This window comes from Antennarius striatus, chromosome 5 (assembly GCF_040054535.1).
Source record: "Antennarius striatus isolate MH-2024 chromosome 5, ASM4005453v1, whole genome shotgun sequence".
NCBI classification, from domain to species: Eukaryota; Metazoa; Chordata; class Actinopteri; order Lophiiformes; family Antennariidae; genus Antennarius; species Antennarius striatus.
Window position 1 is genome coordinate 26,545,591 of NC_090780.1, and position 15,450 is coordinate 26,561,040.

The 15,450-nt window shown below is 48.4% G+C and overlaps 1 protein-coding gene across 1 annotated transcript; it reads left to right on the forward strand.

Moving 5' to 3' along the window:
* Positions 1–2,246: 2,246 nt before the first annotated feature.
* On the forward strand, positions 2,247–4,141 carry LOC137595648 (odorant receptor 131-2-like). The gene is made up of 2 exons (XM_068315862.1): positions 2,247–2,396; positions 3,359–4,141. The coding sequence occupies exons 1-2, from the start codon at positions 2,247–2,249 to the stop codon at positions 4,139–4,141; spliced, it is 933 nt and encodes a 310-aa protein (XP_068171963.1).
* Positions 4,142–15,450: the final 11,309 nt, after the last annotated feature.

The window sequence follows — 15,450 nt, forward strand, 5'->3', positions numbered from 1 at the left end:
AGGTCGAGTGGTGGTGAGGACAGCCATGATGGATTAGAGACAGTGGTGAGGACAGCCATGATGGATTAGAGACAGTGGTGAGGACAGCCATGATGGATTAGACAGTGGTGAGGACAGCCATGATGGATTAGAGACAGTGGTGAGGACAGACATGATGGATTAGAGACAGTGGTGAGGACAGCCATGATGGATTAGAGACAGTGGTGAGGACAGCCATGATGGATTAGAGACAGTGGTGAGGACAGACATGATGGATTAGAGACAGTGGTGAGGACAGACATGATGGATTAGAGACAGTGGTGAGGACAGACATGATGGATTAGAGACAGTGGTGAGGACAGAGATGATGGATTAGAGGCAGTGGTGAGGACAGAGATGATGGATTAGAGACAGTGGTGAGGACAGACATGATGGATTAGAGACAGTGGTGAGGACAGACATGATGGATTAGAGACAGTGGTGCAGCTGTGATGGTTGACCCGATGAAGGAACCCAGCCCTGAAGTCCTGCCAGAACCTACTCCTTGGTAGTGATGATGCAATAACTTGAGCTGACCTTTGGTCCTGAGGTGAAGCTGAGCTGCAGCTCCTCTCCTGGGGGAGGACGTCTCGTTGCCCTCGTCCCTGTGGACCAGCTGTTGATCTTCTCAGCATAATGAGCAGATGAAATGTCAGGCCTCCAGACGAGGGCTCTGTGACGCGTTCCACGGTGAACTCTCTGCAGACACTCTCTGCAGGCGTGTTCCTGCTGGCTGCCCCAGAACAACCCCCCCAGAGCGGCTGACCTTCACTGATGGGTCCGGGGAGGCGCTGTGGAGTCTGACTGCTGGAACCACTGAGGACTCCTGGAGGTGTTAGAGGCTCCCCAAAGGTTCCTCTGGAAAGGAGGACAACAAGGCAGCTGCTGCCTACTGAGCACCAACACCCCTCAGAACCCCCCCAGGATGCTCTGGTGGAGGCCTGCAGGAGCTCTGACCTACACCCGCTGGTCTGACCCGGGTCTGGTGGCTCTAAGACTAACGGAACCATCTAAACACTGGGTCGCTCCTAATGGAACCATCGAAACACTGGGTCAGTCCTATCTGAACCATCTAAACACTGGGTCAGTCCTCAGGGAACCATCTAAACACTGGGTCAGTCCTATCGGAACCATCTAAACACTGGGTCAGTCCTCAGGGAACCATCTAAACACTGGGTCAGTCCTATCGCAACCATCTAAACAATGGGTCAGTCCTATCGGAACCATCTAAACACTGGGTCAGTCCTCAGGGAACCATCTAAACACTGGGTCAGTCCTATCGCAACCATCTAAACAATGGGTCAGTCCTATCGGAACCATCTAAACACTGGGTCAGTCCTCAGGGAACCATCTAAACACTGGGTCAGTCCTATCGGAACCATCTAAACACTGGGTCAGTCCTCAGGGAACCATCTAAACACTGGGTCAGTCCTATCGGAACCATCTAAACAATGGGTCAGTCCTATCGGAACCATCTAAACACTGGGTCAGTCCTCAGGGAACCATCTAAACGCTGGGTCAGTCCTATCAGAACCATCTAAACACTGGGTCAGTCCTCAGGGAACCATCTAAACACTGGGTCAGTCCTATCGGAACCATCTAAACACTGGGTCAGTCCTATCGGAACCATCTAAACACTGGGTCAGTCCTATTGGGGGTCTCTGGACCGTCAGAAGTGGCTGTCAAACCTGAACGGGGCCAGGAGTCCAGCTCACCTTGATGTTCAGGCGAGCCCACACTAAACATCCCGTAGGGGGCGTGTTCCACAGACTACGGTCACATGACCTACTACCTGTGGAGTCACGTGGTTCCCACGTGTGGCGCAGACACCAGGAGGGTTCTGGCCCGGCTGTGTCCCTTTATAAAGCCGTGTCAGACCCGCTGGGGGGTTAGTCTGCAGCGCCTGGAGGACAGCGCTGCTCCTCCTCACGCCGAACGCTGACGATCACACCTGGAGCCTCCAGCTGGAACGTCTGGAGCCAAACCGGGCTCCGTCCTGATCCAGTCCTGGTCCCGGTCCTGGTTCTAGGTGAGCTCTGCTGGATGTGGTGACATACAGTCAGATGGGTGTGTTTGTGTGTGTGTGTGTGTGTGTGTGTGTGTGTGTGTGTCACTGATCCCCACTCTGATTTGCTGCCTGTGTGTGTGTGTGTGTGTGTGTGTGTGTGTGTGTGTGTGTGTGTGTGTGTGCGTGCATGAGTGTGTGTGTGCCCCCTCAGCCCGTCACCATGAACGTGTCATCAGCTAACGTTACCATGGTGATCCAGTACCGGGACTCCTTCACCAAAGCGGTGACTAAGAACGTGATCGTCATCGTTCTGGGGATCTCCATCCACTACATCAACGCCGGCCTCATCCAGACCTTCACCAGACACGAGGTACGTGTTCACCGTCACGTTTACTATCATGTTCACCATCATGTTCACCATCACGTTCACCATCATGTTCACCATCATGTTCACCATCACGTTCACCATCACGTTCACCATCATGTTCACCATCATGTTCACCATCACGTTCACGTCACATCTGAACGAAGTAAAAGTGATCCAAATTGAAACACAGACATCCAGAATCAGACGTGACGTCTCCTCCTGTGACTCTGAGGCTCAGTTCTTCTTCCTGTCGGTCGACAGAAAGAACCAACTGGACCCATTGGTTCTTCACCCGAACCAACAGAACGCAATAGAAAACAGTAGAACCCAGTGGATCAGATTATAATGGATAGAAGTTCACTGTGGATCACAATAGTGTCCTGTGAGCTGGAGGAGAATCCCAGAATGCTTTGAGACTTTAATCTGGAATATCTCACCGTTCCTGTTAGAACACACTTCAGATTAAACAAGTTGCAGATTAAACAAACTGCAGATTAAACACACTTCAGATTAAACAAACTGCAGATTAAACACACTGCAGATTAAACAAACTGCAGATTACACACACTGCAGATTAAACACACTGCAGATTAAACACACTGCAGATTAAACACACTGCAGATTAAACACACTGCAGATTAACCAAACTGCAGATTACACACACTGCAGATTAAACACACTGCAGATTAAACACACTGCAGATTAAACACACTGCAGATTAAACAAACTGCAGTGAACCCTCGTTCCTCATAGTTGACACGTTCCAGGACCACCATGAAAAATTCCGCAATAGAACGACAAACTATTTTATTATTTATGTTAATTTAAACGTCTGCGAACCCCCCCCCCCACTGATATTAAACCACCTTCTGTCTGTCTTACCTTTAAAACACTCTGATAGACTGTTTAGCACTGGGCGGGGCTCAGGTGACCCCTGCTGACCCACCCATGTCCTGTCTCCTCAGGTGTTCTACACGAACCCGCGCTACATCCTGTTCTTCCACCTGGTGGTGAACGACCTGATCCAGGTGACGCTCACCTCCGTCCTGTTCGTCATCAGCTACATCCTGTACCGCATCCAGGTGTCCGTGTGCTGCGTGTTCGTGCTGATCGCGCTGTTCGCCACGGAGAACACGCCGCTGAACCTGGCCTGCATGGCCATGGAGTGCTACATCGCCATCTGCAGGCCGCTGCGCCACGCCCGCATCTGCACCGTCAGGAGGACGCTGATGCTGATTGGTCTGATGTGGGCGACCAGCATGCTGTCCGTCCTCCCCGACCTGTTTGTCACCTTGGCGACGCAGCCTCTGGACTTCTTCAGGTCTCGAGTGTTCTGCCTGCGGGAGACGGCCTTCCCTGACCCCCGCATCGTCCAGAAGAGGGACGTGACCTACGTGGTCTACCTGGTGGTGGTCTGGCTGGTTATCTTCTACACCTACTTCAGGATCCTGTTCACGGCCAAAGCGGCGAGCGGAGACGCCCGGAAGGCCCGGAACACCATCGCTCTCCACGGGTTCCAGGTGCTGCTGTGCATGGCGACCTACGCCGAGCCGCTGCTGAGACAGGCGCTGCTGCTGCGCTTCCCCAGGAACCGCTCTGACTCCCAGTTCGCCTGTTACATCATCATCCACATCCTGCCGCGCGCCGTCAGCCCCGTGGTGTACGGCGTGAGGGACAGGACCTTCAGGAGGCACCTCAGGAACTACCTGTTCTGCAGGGGGGGCCCCACAAAGCCACGGCTTGTATAACCTGTTAAAGTCTGCACCAACCCGACACATGTCGGGTTGGTGACTCGCCTGTCACATGACCCCCAACACACGTCACATGACCCCAACACGAGTGTTACATGACACCACACTTGTGTCATGTGACCTCTGACTTGCCTATCACATGAACCCCGATACGTGTGTCACATGACCCCACACGTGTGTCACATGACCTCTGACTCACCTGTCACATGACCCCCAACACACATGTCACATGACCCCTGACATGCCTGTAACGTGACCCCCACACTCGTGTGATATGACCCCCAACACGCATGTGACATGACCCCCCACACGCAAGCAGACAAACAGGAAGGAAACAGGTAGTAAACAGGAAGTAAACATACCTGTGCGTGACCTTGGCGGCGTTAAACAGGTGACTCTTTAAACAGGTGACCCCACAGTCACAGCCGACTTTTCAGTGTGACACAAACGCACGTGTCACATGACCCCCTACACACATGTCACGTGACCTGAGGTGAGCAGAGGTCAGTGTCGAGTCCATCTGGGGTCAGAGATCAGCGTCGAATCCATCTGGGGTCAGAGGTCAGAGGTTTCTGGACTGAGACTATCGACGGTCAAACTGGAACTGGGCTGGAGTCCAGCTCACCCTGACGTTTGGTGGATCAGCCGCTGGTAGTTCTGCTGCAGGAACACCAGTCCTGGTCCTGATACTTGTCCAGCTAGAACCGGGTTTAGAGTGACTGATTGGTTCTGAACCGATGATGGTTCTGTAGTTTGACTTGATGCTAACGCTGTGGCGGGAAAACCGCTCAATGGTTTCAAACTGCAGGTGAGAAAGGGTTAAACAGGTGACTCTTTGAACAGGTGACCCCACAGTCACAGCCGACGTTTCAGTGTGACACACGCGTGTCACGTGACCCCCAACGCACGTGTCACATGACCCCCTACACACATCACGTGACCCCCGATGTGTGTGTCACGTGACCTCTGACACGCGAGCAGCACAAAGTGGACCTTAGCTTCTGGTGGATTTGACACAACCTCAACAGGAAACAGGAACCTTCAAAGCAGAGCGACGAGCAGGAAGAGCTGTTCCTGTTCCACAGGAAGTAGACAACAGGAAACAGGAAGAAAACAGGAAGTAGACAGGAGGGAGCAGGAAGGAAACAGGAGGGAAACAGTAAGAAACAGGAAGTAAATAGGAAGGAAACAGAAGGGAAACAGGAAGTAAATAGGAAGGAAACAGGAGGGAAACAGGAGGGGAAACAGAAGTTAAACTTAGGTAAACAGGAAGTAAACACACCTGTGCGTGACCTTGGCGGCGTTGCAGGTGTTGCCGTGGTGCGAGGGACATCAGGAGTTTGGCCCTCGCACTGGAAATGTTTGGAGGGTGACCACACCCTCAGAAGCCACGCCCACAAAGACCTTTAACCCTGAGAAGGAAAAAAGATGAAAAGACTTGCAATCAAAAGAATGAGATCAGGACGTGAAGCTGCTCGTCTGCGCGGGTTCCTGTTTCCACGGTAACGGCTGATGACATCGACGCGTTTTGGATCAAATGTGAGCGACTGAAACTGGATCGGTTCTGTTCACACATCCTGATCCCTGATCCTGTTCTTCATGGTCATTAATAAACCCTCAGCTGATGCTCCAGGTCTGTGTTGTGTGTCTCTGCCTCCACCAGGGGGCGCATGTTTGACTGCCGGGTCACTGTTAGCTTGTGGGGCGGGCCAAAGGTCACGTAGGACGGATACAGGTGGTCCATATGTAACAGTGTTATAAATAAATTTATTTTTATTTTATTTTTTTAATGAACTTCCCCAAATTTTACATTTACTTTGTTTTTGGTTCCATGATTTGGTTGTGTTTCGGTGGGGCAATTATTGGGGGTGCACACGCCCAGGCATCCTCGTGCTGGAGGTCTGGAGAGAGGGGTGAGTTACACTTGTTCAATGCTGCGGAAACTTTTTGTTAATATATTCTTCATTTTCATTATTTTCTACCAGTGGATGTGATTTTGTGGTACATAGTCGCTCACTTTCACACTCGCTATGTTTAAATATTATTTATTTATATATTCACGACGTAATTTATGTTAATTAGTAGGCGCTAAGCGGCGAACAAGTGCTAACGGCTCACTGCGTGTTGCAGGCATGCCAGCGTTACCCCAGCTCTCACATGACGTACCCCACCTTTTGTGTTACAGGTATGTTTAACTGTTTAAACAGAAAAAGAAAAGCTGTAAAAGGATCTGTTAAGTGTTTTACATGTTTGTATTTATTTATTTTTGTTCTTTTGATTTGACCTACTGTTTATTTTAGTTGTGTTAAATGTCATTATTTTATTGTTATGGCATCCTCGTGCTGGAGGTCTGGAGAGAGGGGCATGCCAGCGTTACCCCAGCTCTCACATGACGTACCCCACCTTTTGTGTTACAGAAAAATAAAACACAGCGGATCTGCTCCACGCCTCCTTCAGTTCTTCGGCCATCTACAGTCATAGTTTCACCGTCATTATAAATGTAACTGGCCAGTCAGGGTCGGTTACATAAACTGGTGCCGTGACCTTTCAAGGATTCAACTGATCAGCCGCTGTCGCCGATCACCGGGGTCAAGCTTCCCACGTGGAGGTATTGTGGTGGAAGACCAGCGAATCCTCGTCATCAGTACCCATGTTTTACTGTTTTGGTTGTAAGTTATCTGGTGAAGTTTAAATTGACCGTGTCAAGTTTTGTTTTGTTCTTTTAAAAAGGGGTTAATGAGGGTAAATCTCCCTGTAATTTTGATTTTGCATTGAGAATTTTCAATTTCCATTATGGCCAGTGGACGTGGATTTTTATTTTCTGACGATGTGACCCCTTATGTAGTAAGAGGTAGGGGCAGGGGCATTATGGGATTTTCAGTGGGGGAGGGTAAGATATTAACCTTCACAGACGACACTCGGGTAGGTGGGCTCAGTGCTACACGTCCTGTAGAATTCACTCCGCCCTCAGAAGTTCCACCCCCCCACGTCAGCAATAGTGAAGATCATGCACAGGTTGATGCAGGCAATGTAGTTACATCTCCTGCAGGCCCAGAATCATCCACACCTATTGTGTCTGTTGGTAACATTGAAGCTAGAGCTGAGCTTCGTGACTTGATCACTACATTAGGGAATCAAATAGGTGATTCAATAGCCAGCCGGATATTTGCTCCTAATCCATCGCCCATCCCAGTCTCACCAGTGACTAGTGACAACAATGGCACTACCACTCTGGATCTCTCCAAAGTGAATGTGGTCATCAAGTCTGACGTCCGTGAACCTGCTGTATTCAGGGGTGAAGCATCTGATAAATGTACAGTGCAGGAATGGATAGAGCTGATGGAGGTGTATATGGAAAAAAAGAAGTGTCTTCTTTCAGATCAACCTGAGGAGATTTTGAGTCATTTAATGGGCAAGGCCAAGAAAATCGTACAGGTGGGGTTAAAGAGTTGCTCAACACCTGATACTGCAGTTCATCCCGAAATGATTTATGAAATTCTCAGACGGTACTTCAGTGAGAATCCTGTATCAAGCTTGCCGTTAGCTGATTTTTATGCCACTCAACCCAGTGTGGGTGAGGATCCAGTGGATTATTGGGTACGGTTGAATACAGCGGCAGAGCAGGCAGACCGTCACCTGAAAATGCAGGGCAGAAAATTGGAAAACATGGATGCTGAGATTTCGATGATGTTCATTAGGAGCTGCAATGATCCCGGACTAACTAGTGTCTTTAAAGGCAAGCCTTTAGGTAGATGGACTTTCATGGAAGTCCAAGAAGCAATTGACGAGTATCAAAGAGAGCATGTGTTCATGGGAAAGGCAGGGAGAGTTAAGCCAGTCCAAGTGGCTGTGGCTGCTGCCCACACCATGGCAGATGTTAAGGAGGAGGTTAGTTCAAACATGCCCGGTACAAACGTAACCAGTTCCAGTGGCCCAGTCAGGCCTAGTGAGTCCTCAGCTGCAGAGGGTGGTGCACTTGAGCGTGTTTTGTGTATGTTAGAGAGAGTGTTGGAGAAAACCAATCAGGTAAATTCACCTGCAGCTATGCCACCTGGTCTTAGGGTACATAACGCTACTTGTCGCGTCTGCGGGGACAAAGCTCACTCTACACGATCACACTGTATGAGGGAGAGGAGGTGCTTTGCATGCTTTGCTGTTGGACATCAGAAGCGTGAATGCATGCCGAATGGGGTCATTAGGTCCAATACTGCATCTGTTCAGGAAAACTGACTCACCCACATGTGGGAGGGAACAATGTGGGTTCATTTAGTCAGTCCCTCAACGTTGTAGATGATATGTCATCAGTATATGATGAAAGTTGTAAGTCGTTCCCTAGTCGTAGGGTGATTGTTTGTCAGAATGTACACAAGCTAGTGAAATCTGACAGTCTCTTCTATACTGATGTTGTTGTGAATAGTAAAGTTTCTTTGCGAGCATTGATAGACAGTGGATCAATGGCCTGTACCATGAATGAGGAGGCCGAACAGAAATTACGAAGCGCTGGCTTGTTTTCACAACGCAGCGAAGTGCCCACTGACATTGTACTTGTAGGATGTGGTGGAGTGCAAGTAACACCAAAATGTGTCTTTCAATTGGAGATGAATGTCTACGGACAGGAGGTTAGTGTACCTACTCTGATTGTTCCCGGCCAACACGATCAACTGATTTTGGGCTCAAATGTGATAAAACATCTCATTAGCCAATTCAGACGTAATCCGAGTTATTGGCGTGTGATGAACAAACCTGAATCCACAGATGACCCTGCAATTGAACATTTTTTGAATATGTTATCAGGAGTTAACCGATGGAAGGGGAATGTGATTCCTGATGTCATTGGCACAGCCAAATTGTCTCAAGCTGTGACCTTGCTGCCACGCCATGAGCATCTTGTGTGGGCTAGGTTGCCATCGAGCGCTCCTGTTTCTGGGGGTAGTGCAGTTCTTATTGATGCTCCGCATTCTCAGTCTCACAAGAAGAATATCATGGTGGGGAGAGCTGTGGCGACTATGTCAGGTGATAGATGGGTGCCAGTCAAAATTATCAATCCGAGCGACAAACCCGTTACTTTGAGACGTAATGCCAAAGTGGCTGATGTTTTTCCATGTGTCGCTTTAGAAGATTTGGATTTATGCGCGGCCGATACCCCTTCACCAATTCAGGTGCAAAGCCAGAGCGTGATTGACACCGGTAGTCGGCTCTCACCCCCGTCTGCCTCTCTGTTCAGCAATGCTCTGCAGGAAATTGGATTGGGTGATATTGACATTGATTCTTGTGAGGTGTCAAAATACTGGAAAGATCAGTTATACATCTTGCTGCAGAAGTATGAAGGTGTGTTTTCTAGAGGCAAGTTAGACTGTGGTGAAGACATTGGGTTTGTTCATCGAATCCACCTCACGGACACGCGTCCGTTCAGACTCCCATACCGGCGGGTTCCGCCAGGGCATTACCTAAAGTTGAGGCAAGTGCTGTCAGAGATGGAGGAAAAGGAAATCATTAGGAAGTCTTCCAGTGAGTGGGCGTCGCCCCTGGTGCTTGTGTGGAAGAAGAATGGTGATTTGAGAGTGTGTGTTGACTACCGTTGGTTAAATTCCAGAACGGTCAAAGATGCTCACCCATTACCTCACCAGGCTGATTGTCTCTCTGCTCTGGGGGGAAATGCCTTCTTCAGCACTATGGACTTAACGTCTGGGTATTACAACATTCCTATGCATGAGGAAGACAAGAAATTGACTGCCTTTACCACGCCCATGGGGCTCCACGAGTTTAATCGTATGCCTCAGGGTTTGTGTAATGCGCCAGCCAGTTTTATGCGCCTTATGACCAACATCTTTGGCGATCAGAATTTCCTAACTCTTCTCTGCTACTTGGACGATCTCTTGGTTTTTGCACCCGATGAAGGAGAGGCTCTGAGGCGGCTTGAGCTGGTGTTCAGCAGACTGAGGGCTCATGGGTTGAAGCTTGCGCCTAAAAAGTGCTATTTACTTCGTCGGAGTGTAAAATTTCTGGGTCATATTGTGGATGAGGGAGGAGTCTCCACAGACCCTGACAAGGTGCAGACAATTGCTGCTGTGACTGAAAAAGCTTTGATGGCGGATGATGGTGTCACACCTTCTCCGAAGAAGTTGAAGTCTTTCTTAGGGATGGTGATGTACTACCAGCGCTTCATTCCGAACTGTTCTGGGATTGCTAAGCCTCTCTTTGCTTTGACTGCGACACCTAGGAAGAACAGGGGCCAGTCAAAGAATGTTGCCATCTTTAGGAAGCTCAAGCCAAGTGACTGGACGAGTGCACATCAGAGGTCGTTCCAACAACTGAAATCGGCCTTGCTCAATTCAGTGGTTTTAGCTCATCCAGATTTCTCCCAACCCTTCGTCCTTTCCACTGATGCGTCACTTGATGGACTGGGTGCAGTCATCTCTCAAGTGCCGAAGGGGGAAAGCAAGGCCCGTCCCATTGCCTTTGCGAGCAAGTCTCTTTCCCATGCTCAGACAAAGTACCCTGCACATAGGCTCGAATTCTTGGCTCTTAAATGGGCGGTCTGCGAAAAGTTCAGTCATTGGCTGAAAGGCCATGACTTTACTGTCTGGACTGATAATAATCCACTCACGTACATACTTACCAAACCGAAGTTGGATGCATGTGAGCAAAGGTGGGTTGCAAAGTTGGCTCCGTACAATTTTAGCATTAAGTACATTCCTGGCAGCAAAAACATTGTCGCGGACGCACTCAGCAGACAGCCTTTTGTTCAGACTCATGTTAGCAGAAGACTGGTGTCTGAGCCTTATGGAGCTTTGCTTGAAGAGGCCAAGCATATACAAGAGATTACCATTCAGGAGGTATTCAGATTGAGTGCTAATCAGCAGGGGGTTGGTTGCCGCACTTACACCACCACACTGGGAAATCACTCCTTGGACACCCACGAGGTGAAAGCCTTGCTGGAGGGTCATGTCGAGTGGGAGGTGGGTCCGGAAGGGAGAGCCATTTCTTACCTTCCCCAGGTTGTGCAGCAGTTGATCCCTGCTGGTCAGTGTCCCTTACCCGCGCTTCCTATTAAGGTTCTGCAAGAAAAACAGCATCAAGACAGTACACTGTCCAGGGTTCTGTTTTATGTGACTCGCGGCAGACGTCCATCGAGAAGAGAACGAGCTCTCGAGGCAAGCAGAGTTTTGAAAATGTTGAAGCAGTGGGATAAACTGAAATTGTTTGATGGGCTTCTTTACAGAGTGATCAAAGATCCTCTGACTAAGAAGAAAAGGTTTCAGTATGTTGTTGCAGCCTCGTTGGTCCAGCAGGTGCTGCAAGGCATACATGATGATGCCGGCCATCAGGGACAGTACAGAACTTTGTATCTTGCCAGGCAGAGGTTCTTTTGGACTGATATGGAACAGGATGTCAGGGAGTATGTGAAAACTTGTATGCGCTGTGTGGTCAGCAAGACTCCTGAACCAGAGGCCAGGGCCCCTCTTGAGAGCATTAGAACCTCGAGCCCACTCGAACTGGTCTGTATGGATTTCTGGTCCGCTGAAGACTGTAAGGGCAAGAGCATGGACGTTTTAGTGGTTACAGACCATTTTACTAGAATGGCCCATGCTTATCCCTGTCGCGACCAATCGGCAAAGCAGGTTGCACGACAGCTCTGGGACAAGTACTTTTGTGTATACGGGTTCCCCGAAAGAATCCACTCGGATCAGGGGGCGAACTTCGAGAGTGAATTGATCCAGGAGCTGTTGCAAGTTGCTGGAGTGAAGAAATCCAGGACCACGGCTTATCACCCAATGGGTAACGGGAACGCTGAGAGGTTCAACAGAACTTTGGGCAGTATGATCAGAACCCTTCCGCCAAGAGCAAAACTACATTGGCCTCAGATGTTGCAAACTTTGACGTTCGCGTATAACTGCACGGTGCATGAGTCAACTGGGTATGCGCCCTTCTATTTGATGTTCGGCAGGGTACCGCGTCTGCCCATTGATGTCATGTTTCAGGTTGCGACCAGGGACTGTGACATTGTGGACTATGATCAGTTTGTTTCCAAGATGAGGCAGGATCTTCAGGAGGCTGTTGCTACAGCACAAGCCAATGCTATCAGAAGTCAGGAACATCAAGCTGACATGTACAACAGGAAGACGAAAGGCAACACAATTGTTGAGGGTGACCGCGTCTTGTTGGCGAATAAGGGTGAGCGAGGTCGCAGGAAAATTGCGGACAAGTGGGGCTCCACCCCACATGTCGTTGTTTCTGCCGACCCCAGGTGCCATACTTACAGAGTCAGGAACACCTCCACCGGACAGGAGAAGGTTGTTCACCGCAACTTGCTTCTGCTGGTTAATTTTCTGCCAGTCGAGGTAGTCAATGACGTTGACGAATCTACTTTGAGCGAGTCATGCCAGTCCGTGGATGCTCAGGACGGCTTACCTTCGGATGAGTCACACATTGCTGAGTCAGAAATTGATAGGTCAGCTTGGACTGCCAGTTGGGTGGCTGAGGCTTCTGCCTCCACTGACTCACTTGAGCGCCCACGCACACAGGACACTAGTTTGGTTGGGCAGTTGACCTCCGGAGTGACTGGTGAAGTTAGCGAGGTACAATCTGAACCTGGGATGTCTGGTTGTTCTAGTGCCGATCGGAGGTCTGTGGCCTCTGTGCAGCCCTGTAACACTCCTGGTTTCTCGAGCAGTAGGGTCGGTGTTGTTAGCACGCGTGTGGGCAGAGTGGTTAAGCCAGTGAACAGACTGATTCAGAACATGACACAACACTATGTTCACCGCACGGGCAGTTCGGTTCGTCGTTTTGTTAGTGCATTGATGTCATGAACGCTCCACACGCACCCATGTTATATTGGCGAGTCATTTAGTGATGACGTTTCTTTTCTTTTTTTTGAGTCAGGTGACAGTACTTATTCCGGACCTATACGGGTAGTGTATAAGGCACTCCTGTAGCGAGTGGATTGTAGGGGGTTTGCGCAGCCCTCTATGGTCGCTTTCCCTTTAGTTGGGTGACAGATGCGTTGCAGTATGCTTTTGAGTATACTTTGTCCGGTAGTGTTGTACTGTGTCAGTTTTTTAACTGGTTCACCTGCTATGCTGATTTGGTGAAGTTCAGAGGGGAGTATGTAACAGTGTTATAAATAAATTTATTTTTATTTTATTTTTTTAATGAACTTCCCCAAATTTTACATTTACTTTGTTTTTGGTTCCATGATTTGGTTGTGTTTCGGTGGGGCAATTATTGGGGGTGCACACGCCCAGGCATCCTCGTGCTGGAGGTCTGGAGAGAGGGGTGAGTTACACTTGTTCAATGCTGCGGAAACTTTTTGTTAATATATTCTTCATTTTCATTATTTTCTACCAGTGGATGTGATTTTGTGGTACATAGTCGCTCACTTTCACACTCGCTATGTTTAAATATTATTTATTTATATATTCACGACGTAATTTATGTTAATTAGTAGGCGCTAAGCGGCGAACAAGTGCTAACGGCTCACTGCGTGTTGCAGGCATGCCAGCGTTACCCCAGCTCTCACATGACGTACCCCACCTTTTGTGTTACAGGTATGTTTAACTGTTTAAACAGAAAAAGAAAAGCTGTAAAAGGATCTGTTAAGTGTTTTACATGTTTGTATTTATTTATTTTTGTTCTTTTGATTTGACCTACTGTTTATTTTAGTTGTGTTAAATGTCATTATTTTATTGTTATGGCATCCTCGTGCTGGAGGTCTGGAGAGAGGGGCATGCCAGCGTTACCCCAGCTCTCACATGACGTACCCCACCTTTTGTGTTACAGAAAAATAAAACACAGCGGATCTGCTCCACGCCTCCTTCAGTTCTTCGGCCATCTACAGTCATAGTTTCACCGTCATTATAAATGTAACTGGCCAGTCAGGGTCGGTTACACATAGACCTTCAGCACCGACGACGGTCCACACGCCAACATGTTACTGACAACACGGTTCAGGGCAGGAACCCACCTGACAGGAAGGAGGGTCACATATTAGCTGCTAGCTGACATTAGCTAACTTTAGCTAAGAATGTTGAAACATGTTAGCTGACATTAGCTAACTTTAGCTAAGAATGTTGAAACATGTTAGCTGACATTAGCTAACTTTAGCTCATAATGTTGAAACAACATGTGTTAGCTGACATTAGCTAACTTTAGTTCAGAATGTTGAAACATGTTAGCTGACATTAGCTAACTTTAGCTCATAATGTTGAAACATGTTAGCTGACATTAGCTAACTTTAGCTAAGAATGTTGAAACATGCTAGCTGACATTAGCTAACTTTAGTTCAGAATGTTGAAACATGTTAGCTGACATTAGCTAACATTAGTTCAGAATGTTGAAACATGTTAGCTGACATTAGCTAACTTTAGCTAAGAATGTTGAAACATGTTAGCTGACATTAGCTAACTTTAGCTCATAATGTTGAAACAACATGTTAGCTGACATTAGCTAACTTTAGTTCAGAATGTTGAAACATGTTAGCTGACATTAGCTAACTTTAGCTAAGAATGTTGAAACATGTTAGCTGACATTAGCTAACTTTAGCTAAGAATGTTGAAACATGTTAGCTGACATTAGCTAACTTTAGCTCAGAATGTTGAAACAACATGTGTTAGCTGACATTAGCTAACTTTAGTTCAGAATGTTGAAACATGTCAGCTGACATTAGCTAACTTTAGCTCAGAATGTTGAAACAACATGGTGCTAGCTGGCATTAGCTAATGTCAACATTCTACTCATGTTTATGTACTCCACAGTGATGACATCACTGATGACATCACTGAGTCAACCTTCTTTTGTCATGATTCAGAATTTAAATTTGCCTGTAGCATCCGCATGTCTCCGGAGGTTTGAAATGCATTGATTTAAAGAGCCCCCCTCCACACACACACACACACACACACACACACACACACACACACACACACACACACACACACACACACACACACACACACACACACACACACACACACACACACACACACACACACACACACACACACACACAAACACACACACACACACACACACACACGTCACGCCAACAAAACACTGCAGTCCCACAATGCATCACTGCAGGTTCCCATGGTGTCCACTCGTGAATCCTAGCACCTGGTGTGAGCGGTGCCAGACGGCATCGTTTAGAGTTGAAGCAATGACCAATCAAAACAGAGACAGATACACCACGTGATGCGTTCACTGACCAGAGCTGGGCTCGTCCCACGTGATGCGTTCACTGACCAGAGCTGGGCTCGTCCCACGTGATGCGTTCACTGACCAGAGCTGGGCTCGTCCCACGTGATGCG

Bases quoted from the DNA above. Each gene is read 5' to 3' on its own strand.
- LOC137595648 (XM_068315862.1), top strand. From the start codon at position 2,247: ATGAACGTGTCATCAGCTAACGTTACCATGGTGATCCAGTACCGGGAC. The intron at 2,397-3,358 runs GTACGTGTTCAC...CTGTCTCCTCAG, and splicing joins AGACCTTCACCAGACACGAG to GTGTTCTACACGAACCCGCG.